We start from the raw sequence: 9,875 nt of genomic DNA, 5'->3' as shown, positions 1-9,875 counted from the left end.
CGGGGTCCGGACCCTAATAGTAAGGTCCGAACCCCGTAGCTGCGAAAACCCATTCGGGTTTGAGGATTGCAATTTTTGGAGTTTTCCAACTCTCGGGGTTCGGACCCTAGCTGCAGGGTCCGGACCCCGTACCACAAAATTGCCCATTTTGGGCTGTTGCAAAGAGGCAAAGGCAAAGGTGAGGGGCTTTTATGCTATTATAGCATGAGTTGGGGCTATATGAGAGTAAGCTCTCTCTCTCTCTCTTCTCATTTTCTTCCCCAAACACAAACCTAGCTCTCTCTCTCTCAAGCTCTTGCTCTCTCTCAAGGAAGGAGAAAGAAGAAGAAGGAGAAGTAGGAGAAGAAGACAAAGGAGAAGAGGATCGTCTTCTTCATCTTCTTTCTCTTGTTGGAGAAGCTTTTGGAGGTCAGCTCCGAAACCCTATTAATGGTGGATTTCTAGGGTTAAGTTTAAATACTCTAGAATTGGTTTTAGTTAAACCCTAGGATGCTAGTGGTATCCTAATTGCATGAACCTAGAGTTTTATCGGAGTATTTTGCCGTAGTTGCAAACCTAGGGCTCCAAAATGGGCGTTTTGTGATTTGTTGGGTATTGATCTAAATTGATCAAGTGTAAACCTAATTGCTAGGTGTTTAAACGCGTAGACGAAGACGGTTCGACGATTCGTCGAGCGGGTGCAAAGTTACAGGCAAAAAGGACCTTCCGAGCTTCGTTTCTGCCTAGGAGGCCGAAACGACGTCATAAAATCGGCAAACTTCGTTCTTAGAGTCGTGACAACGCCAGAAGGTGGGTGGTGTCATCCCGAAGCAACCGGGCTTCTCTTTATGTCTTAGTGCATTTTAAATCTTGCATCTCTTGCATATATGCATTGTAGGATAAATGTGCATTTCCATTTCTTTATGCTTTCCTAGAAGATATCGTAGTGTGAGTTGAATGCTTGATATAGTGGATAGATAAGGATTCGGTCGAGACATTAAATCCTATAATGTTGAGATAAGAGATGGACTCGATGGTTGACAAAAGACATAACGAGTGGCATGTAAATAACAATGACAACAGAACGAGTGGCATGTAACTTAGTGTATAAATGACACTTGACATGTGAACTTAGGGATAGGCGGATTCCCTAGAGATGAGTCATTGAACAAGAACCTAGTGTAGTTAAACACTTGCATATGGACTTTGGGATAGGTGGATTCCCGTGTGATTGTTAGCCCTACTGGATAGGGTATCCTTGAGTTGAGAGGATTGGATCATACTCGCTGTCTGTTCAGAACTTGTGTTGGTCCCTCCTCACAAGTGTGCGCTCCGGAGTTTTGTCACATGAGGGATAGCCTTATGGAGTCCCTGGGATAGCCTTATGGGGTCCCGTAGACGATCTCGGGTTTGTGAACGAGTTGAGTTTCCTTACCATGAGATGCATGTGAGTCATGGGCGAACCTCAGGGTTGGCCAAGGATTGGATAAGTCAAGAAAATTGATGAACAAATAGACAAGTAAATAACATTACTTCTTGGACATAGTGGCATGTTAGTTGATTACCTATCACGTTGAGCATGCATACATTGTATATGATTCGGGCACAGTAGCATAGCTTTCTTACTATGTTGTTACTGCTTTCGCATATTTATCTATCTATCTATCTGCTTGTGCCCACTTGGTAATGGGGAGATCGGCGGAGTCGGCGGCCGAACCCACTGGGAACTATGGACGATAGTTCTCACCCCACTTTGTTGCAGGGCCGAGTACGAGCGCCCCAGGCGAGGATCGCAGTAAGGGCTTAGCGCCCTAGCATAGTGGCTCTCCTACTGCATTAGAGATACCTACCTATATGAGAGAAAATGATGTATAGGTTGTGAGGTGCATTTTGGAGAAATGTGAATGAACTTGTATCTATATTTTGGATGAGCAAAATGTAAATCAATTGTATAAATGGACGAATTGTGATGTAATAGATAGAACTCTCTCTTTTTGCATTTGTATGTATACATGTGTTGCTTGCTCTTGTTATTAAGCACTGGTGGTGCTTCTATCATCATTGTATGGATCATGTATGTATTGAATAATTCTTGGGTGAATTCTTGTACATGATCCCGTGCTTGAGCCTTGGGAGGACATGGGAGGTGCTGTCCGTTCAGCGTCTGTTCAACACGCCCGAATCGGACCAAATGGGTAGCGGTCTTGGGGCGTGACATTAGATGTTTTCGGCGCAAACCAGGCACAAAAACGAACTCCCGGAGCAATTCTGCTGTTAAAGTGTAGAATTGGCACTTGGTACCGGTACTAGAGCAATGCAGTATCGGTACCCTGCCAATGCGTGTTTGTAGAGCGTACGGGGTCCGAATCGTACGAGGCTGTGTACCAGTACTAAAGTTGGGTACCGGAACTGGACAAGCTTGGTACCGGTATTGAGTTGGAATACCGGTACTACGTAGCCAGCGAAGCAACGTAACTCTCAGGTTCGTACGGCTGGTATCGGTACTAAATCCTAAGTATCGGTACCCAGGCAGAATTGGACTGTTTTGTAACAGGTTTGAAAGTGAGTTGTTGGGGGGCTTAATTGCAATTGTGCACGCCTATATAATGCCCCAACCCTCCACTTGTTATCTCCCATGCAAGAACACTTCGTATTCTCCTCCAAACCTCTCATCCTTCTCATTCTCTCTCTAGAAACCTCTTCATGGTGGATTGGAAGGAGATTTGAAGCTTGGAATTTGAGGATTTTGGTGGAGAAGGAGCTCTTGAGGAAGGAGTTCTTAGAGCAAGAACCTAAGGTAGGTTTCTTGTGATTTCTTGTTAGGGTTTGGTTTAAACTCATTAATTGAGTTGGTTTTGAGTTTCTTGGATTTCTAGAGCTTCTTTCTTGCTATGAAACCTAGAGAAGTTGATATCTTGGGTGTCTTGTATGAACCCTATGTAAAATTGGGATTTTGTAATCTATGAGAGTTAACCTAGGTTTGATCTCTTGTAGCCCCAATTGGAGTGTAAATCGACGCGTTGGGAGACTCGGATCGAGATTCCGACAAGTCTATGCCGAGTTATTGAGGAAAAATCTCATTTCAGCTTCGTTTGTCGCGGGACGAGAGGAGTGATTGTCCATAAATTGTGGAAAGTGGTTTCCTCGCATTCCGGCATCACTTGAAGGTGGGTGGTGCTATCCGAAGTCATCGAATGACTTGCTATGTCTAGTTCCTTTTCTTGAGTATATTGTATATGTATAGTGAAATCATGCATTATAGGGTGAGTGTGATATGTGGATCAATAATAGCATACTTGTATGCTTAGTACATGTGGATAATACATGACAAACTTTGAACCCTATAGATGTATGAAACTTGGAATTATGACACTAGTGAACAAGTGGCATTGTGACTAGACAACTTAGGAAACACTAAGTAGTGTAAATGATAAACAAGGAAAACGAATTTGTGACATTATCATGAGCTGGATTGATTAGCATCTATATTGGTTATGCTAAACATAGAATTATGGCATTGTATCATCTAAATGAGGATTAGATCGTACTCATAAGTAGTCTAATGCTCGAGGCAAGTCGCTCCACCTTGGGCGGTGAGCTCCAGAGTGTCATCAACTGAGTTGGTAGTGGAATTCTCCTTAGTAGACGGTCTCGTCGGATTGTAGCGGTATCCTCCCCAACAAAAGGGATTTGGTTGGTGAGTTGATGTTAACCAAATGGTTAACCAAGTTAATTGGGTAATGGTAATAATGGCATGCATGCATAAACTTCATGAGTATATATAATGTTTCCTTTCAACTTTGTACATGCATTATAGCAGTTATAGATTGGTTACTATCTATTTCTTCTTGCCTACATATGCTTGAGTAGACCTAGTGGGTGAGTCGGCTAGGTCGGTAGCCGAACCCACTTGGAACTTTCATTAGTTCTCACACCATTAACCCTGCAGATCCTAGCGCGAGCGGGGCGATCCAGGATCGGGGCGAGGGTATCGGGCCCTCGATAGCGGGCCTCCATTGAGTTTAGCATATACCCTTCATATTTTCATCCATTTGTATCATGATGAAAAGAACTATGTAAGAGAATGGTGTATGTATTTGGAAAAATGTGATGTAAATTTTGGTTAATGGAGGTAATATAAGTGAAACTTGTATTTGTTTCAATCTTGCAAAGTATGATGAATACTTAGATAGTATTACTTTCACTTTTGTTGTTGTATTGCTTGCCCTCGTGCAAGCTATGTATAATAAAATTTATCCTGGGCGAATTTATTATACATGTTGTAGTGGTTGTTGAGCCTTGGGCGGACAGAGAAGGTTCTGTCCGTTCGGCGTCTGTTTGACGTGCCCGAACCGATCAAATTGGCGGTCACGAGGCGTGACAGATAAAATGGTATCAGAGCAGCAAAAGTGAAAGTCTAGGATGGACCTAGGGACCTTAGGATTGGAGACCTTAAGGACTTAGGACACGAGTAAAATGAACTTGTTATAGCGAAAGCGAAGTAGATTGGGTTAGTTGGTAGTGTGTCTTTAATGGTAATTAGGGACTAATCCAAGTTGTTATTTGTTTTCACCTTAAGAGATTATGTTGGCGACTGGCAACATAACACCGAAAGATGAGAACATGTACACTCGATTGCTTTCGCCTGATTTGGTTTCCGTTGGGGCATGTGATGGCAACGAGTGTCGAGTCGAGTACTGATGTGCATGCTACGTTTAAGAAGATATGGCACCAATTCGACGTCCGACGACGAGGTCCACTCCAGCATCGCCTACTGAGGTGCCCGAGCAATCTGGATCTGATGATGTTTAGGAGCTCTGTGCTCAGGTGGCTGCATTGGTTGGAGCTATGCAGCATCAGGAGGAGCAGATCGGGAGACTCCAGGAGTTAGTGTCTCGACAAGCGGCGGCGGCTGCACCTGCGAGTTAGGATCTGCTTGCACCTGTGGCACTGGCTCCTACTGTAGCGGCAGCGTCGGCGATGACGCCTAATGTTCCGGCGACTGCTCCGATGGCTTTTGGCTCTTCGGGTCTTGATCCGGCCGCGCTAGAGGCTGAGCAGGAGCGGTCATTGACGATGTTGACGGCCTTTAAGCGGTTCAACCCTCATACTTTTGACGGAGAAGTGGCGAACTCTTGATTGATGGAAGCTTGGCTTACCTCCATGGAAGCGTTGTTTGAGGACATCTATACCTTGGAGAAAGACAAGGTTCACTTGGTTGCACATTTCTTTGAAAAGTCTGCTCAAGTATGGTGGCGGCGAGTTAAGGAGAACCGGTCTTTGGATCTTCCTTCAATAACTTGGGAGGAGTTTTGGGGGTTGCTATTCATGGAGTACTTCCTCGATAGTGATAAAAGGAAAATAAATGAGGACTTCCATAAACTAATGCAGGGTAGTCGTACCGTGCGGGAGTACGAACGAGAGTCCTCACATTTGGTGAATTGTGTCCCGGGGTTGATTCATGTTGACCGAGACCGGGCGGAGTGTTTTGAGAGAGGGTTGAGACCGGAGATATTTAAAGTGATCCATGCCCTCAAGTTGAAGATTTTTGAGGAAGTTCTTGATCGTGCGCTTTGGGTAGAGCGGGAAAATGCTATCGCACGAGAGGAGCGCGAGTCCTTTGAGAGGGAAAGAGACAAAGGCAAGAAGCGGGCAGCTAGTGGTTCCGGGGGTCAGTCGAGCTCTAAGCGGGCCCCTGGGTAATCACGATCACAGTCGAGGAGTCGGGGATCTGTTCGGTGTGTCATCTGCGGTAGAGACCATCGACCGACGAGTTGTTCGCAGCGTGAGGGGAGGTGCTATAGCTGTGGCCAGGCCGGACACCTGAGTCGGGAGTGCCCGAGTGGAGCATCGCCTGCCCCGTCAACTGCATCAGTTCAGTCTCCAAGACAGCTTGCAGGATTGCCACCCGCTATGCCAGTTGGACGCCCACCCTTGCCGCGTCAGTTAGAGGGATCTCGAGCTGCGCCGAGTGGTCAAGTTTTTGCTGCTTAGACAAAGGAGCCTGCTGTGGTCGACGACGTCGTGGCAGGTATTGTTTTAATTCATGGAACTCGAGCTAGAGCATTATTCGACACTGGTGCATCCAACTTATTTGTTAGTAGGTCGTTTGCTAAGACTTATGGCATCGAGATTTCGGATAGTTCGGATGCTTGGTGGGTGTACGCACCTGAGCATACTTTTAGTGTTAAAGAAGAGTGCGCGGCTTGTCCAGTTCAAGTTGGTGATTGGATTATGCCAGCAGATTTGCTTGTGTTGAGCCTTATGAAAAGCTTTGACATAATCCTTTGGATTGACTGGCTCTTGAAATATTATATTGTTATTGATTGTGAAAGCAAAGTAATTACTTTTCGTGAGCCGGGTCAAGAGGAGGTGGCTTATCGTGCGTGTAAGAGTTCATATTTTGCTATGACGGTGTCGGCGTCAAGAGCAAGAAAGTTGATTCATAGTGGATGTATAGCCTATTTGGCGACGGTGGTGGAGACTCAAAGAGAGCTTCCGACGCTTGGAGATATTCCAGTTGTTCGTGAGTTTCCGGATGTGTTCCCCGCGGAGTTGCCGGATTACCAGCGGACCGGGAGATCGAGTTTGTTATTGACTTGGTTTCCAGGACGTCACCAATCTCGAAGGCACCATATAGAATGGCACCAGTGGAATTAAAGGAATTAAAAACTCAATTGCAAGATCTCCTTGATAAGGGCTTTGTGAAGCCTAGTGTGTCGCCTTGGGGCGCTCCGGTGCTATTTGTAAAGAAGAAGGATGGAACACTTCGGCTTTGCGTTGATTACCGCGAGTTGAATAAAGTGACGACAAAGAATAGGTACCCATTACCTCGGATTGATGATTTGTTCGACCAATTACAAGGGTCTCGAGTATACTCGAAGATTGATCTCCAATCGGGTTATCATCAATTGAAGATCAAGCCGGAGGATATTCACAAAACGGCGTTTCAAACCCGTTATGGTCATTATGAGTTTACAGTGATGCCGTTTGGGCTTACTAATGCCCCTGCTACATTTATGGACCTTATGAATTGGGTGTTTAAGCCGTTTTTGGATCATTGTGTTGTGATGTTCATTGATGATATATTGATCTATTCTCGAAGTGACGAGGAGCATAAGGAGCATGTGAGAACTATGTTGCAAATTCTTCGAGAAAAGAAACTCTATGCAAAGTTTAAGAAGTGTGATTTTTGGCACCGTGAAGTCGCTTTCTTAGGCCATGTTATTTTGGAGGGTAGAGTTTCTGTTGACCCGAGGAAAGTGGAAGCGATTAAGGATTGGCCTTGCCCGACGACTGTTGCGGAGATCCGTAGTTTTCTGGGTCTTGCGGGTTATTATCGGCGGTTTGTAGAGGGGTTTGCTAAAATTATTACTCCACTAACGTGCCTCGCTCATAAAGAAGCGATGTTTATTTGGAGCGATGAATGCGACAAAAGTTTTTGAGAGCTGAAGGACAGATTAACTTCGACCCCGATACTCGCCTTGTCGACTCTAGGGGAGAGTTTTGTGGTGTATAGTGATGCTTCCTATAGTGGTCTTGGATGTGTTCTTATGTAGTGTGGGCGGGTTATTGCGTATACATCTCGTAAGTTGAAGAGTTATGAAAAGAACTATCCTATCCATGACCTTGAATTGGCTGCTGTGATATTCGCATTAAAGTTATGGAGGCACTACCTGTACGATGAGCGGTGTGAGATTTATACAGATCATAAAAGCCTCAAGAATCTGTTCACTCAAAAGGAGTTGAATACGCGACAACGCCGGTGGTTGGAATTACTGAAAGATTATGATGTCACTATCCTATACCATCCAGGCAAAGCTAATGTTGTGGCCGACACACTTATAGGAAGTCGGTAGAGAATCTTGCCATGGTTATTACACTTCAACCGTCGTTGTGGAAGGAAATGTGGCGGTTTGACCTTGAAGTTGTAGCTCCTGAAGTTCTGGCTATGCTTGCTTCGCTAGTTGCGCAACCGACCTTATTGGAGAAGATTAAAGATTGACAAGTATTGGATCCATATCTCCAAAAGGTGCAGCGTGATATTGAGAGCGGGTGTGCCAGTGAATTTAGTATTGGGTCTGATGGCGCACTTCAATTTCAGAATCATTGGTGTGTGCCAAAAGACGAAGAGGTTCAAAAAGCTATTTTGCAACAAGCGCATCAATCTCCGTCCAGTGTTCATCCAGGCGGCACTAAAATGTATAAGGATCTAAAAGTGCATTGCTGGTGGCCGGGGATGAAGAAGGATATTGGGGAGTTTGTGGCACAATGTTTGACGTGCCAGTAGGTTAATGCGGAGCGCCGATTTCCAGCGGGTAAATTGCAAAGCCTATCTATTCCCGTTTGGAAGTGGGAAGATGTGGCGATGGACTTTTTGGTTGGTTTACCCCGATCACAGGCCGGACATGATGCTATATGGGTTGTGGTGGATCACTTGACGAAGCCGGCACATTTCTTGCCGATTCACACTACTTGGTCCGGGAACAAGTTGGCACAAGTCTATCTCGACGAGATTGTGAGATTGCATGGGGTTCCGACATTGATTGTATCGAATCGAGATCCCCGGTTCACTTCTCACTTTTGGAAGAGTTTGCAAGACACTCTTGGCACACGGCTCGATTTTAGTACGACATTTCATCCTCAAAGTGATGGGCAATCCGAGAGAACGATCCAAATTTTGGAGGTTATGCTTCGAGCGTGTGTATTGGATTATAAAGGAAGTTGGCACGATCATTTGTCGATGGCCGAGTTTGCATACAATAACAGTTATCAAGAAAGTATTGCGATGGCACCATTCGAGGCTCTCTACAGGAGGAAGTGTCGATTTCCTATTCATTGGAGTGATATTGGTGAGAAAACTGCTCTTGGTCCTGATGTGTTGCGGGAGGCGGAAGAAAAAGTTCGCTTTGCTTGCCAAAGGTTGTTGACGGCGCAATCGAGGCAACAAAGTTATGCTAATAAAGGCCAGAAGAATCTGCAGTTCGCGGTTGGTGATCGTGTTTTCTTGAAGGTGTCACCGATGCGTGGAATAAAGTGATTTGGCATTCAAAGGAAGCTTAGTCCTTGATATATTGGTCCTTATGAGAGTTTAGAGAAAATGGGTGCGGTGGCTTACAGGTTAGCTTTACCGTCGAAGTTTGAAGGAGTGAATAATGTATTCCATGTCTCTAATCTCCAAAAATACATACACAATTCTTCACATGTTATTGAGTATGATCTAGTGGAGCTCAAAGAAGACATGACGTATGTTGAGTACCCGGTATGCATCTTGGCTCGTGAAGTGAGGGAATTGCGGAGTCGCACCATCCCTTATGTAAAAGTGCAATGGAATAACCATCCTGTTCGTGAGGCCACTTGAGAACTCGAAGAGATGATGCGGGAATCCTATCCTCATCTGTTTGAATAGATGAGCTCAAGTATGCGTTTAAGTTTCACGGATAAAACTTTTATTAACGGGGGGAGATTGTAACATATTGAATCTTTGGGTTGCGATGCTAACTTTGATCCAGTTGATTAAAGTGAAGCTTTAGCTGGTTGTGCGTTGTCCCCGAGCAATTCTCGAGGCGTGGGGATGATTAGAAGTGTTTTCCGGAGGTATTTAGATATTTTCGGCGCAAACCAGGCGCGAAAACGAACTCCCGGAGCAATTCTGCTGTTACTGTGCAGAACTGGCACTTGGTACCGGTACCAGAGTAATGCAGTGCCGGTACCCTTCTAATGCGTGTTTGTAGAGCGTACGGGGTACGGACCATACGAGGCTATGTACCGGTACTAAAGTTGGGTACCGGTACTGGACATGCCTGGTATCGGTATTGAGTTGGAATACCGGTACTGCGTAGCCAGTGAAGTTGTGTAACTCTCGGGTTCGTAGGGCTGGTACCGGTACTAAATCC

General features: G+C 45.2%; 1 protein-coding gene across 1 annotated transcript; it reads left to right on the top strand.

Annotated features, from left to right (window-relative positions):
* On the top strand, positions 5,143-7,984 carry LOC109724754. The gene is made up of 5 exons (XM_020253687.1): positions 5,143-5,678; positions 6,084-6,565; positions 6,961-7,106; positions 7,539-7,669; positions 7,828-7,984. Exons 1-5 carry the CDS (start codon positions 5,143-5,145, stop codon positions 7,982-7,984), a joined length of 1,452 nt encoding a protein of 483 aa, XP_020109276.1.

Source organism: Ananas comosus, linkage group 19 (assembly GCF_001540865.1).
Source record: "Ananas comosus cultivar F153 linkage group 19, ASM154086v1, whole genome shotgun sequence".
Classification (NCBI taxonomy): Eukaryota; Viridiplantae; Streptophyta; class Magnoliopsida; order Poales; family Bromeliaceae; genus Ananas; species Ananas comosus.
This window is presented reverse-complemented; position numbering and strand designations above follow the sequence as displayed.

Bases quoted from the DNA above. Each gene is read 5' to 3' on its own strand.
- LOC109724754 (XM_020253687.1), top strand. From the start codon at position 5,143: ATGGAAGCGTTGTTTGAGGACATCTATACCTTGGAGAAAGACAAGGTT. The intron at 5,679-6,083 runs GTAATCACGATC...ATTTGTTAGTAG, and splicing joins AGCTCTAAGCGGGCCCCTGG to GTCGTTTGCTAAGACTTATG. The intron at 7,107-7,538 runs GTGAGAACTATG...GTTCTTATGTAG, and splicing joins ACGAGGAGCATAAGGAGCAT to TGTGGGCGGGTTATTGCGTA.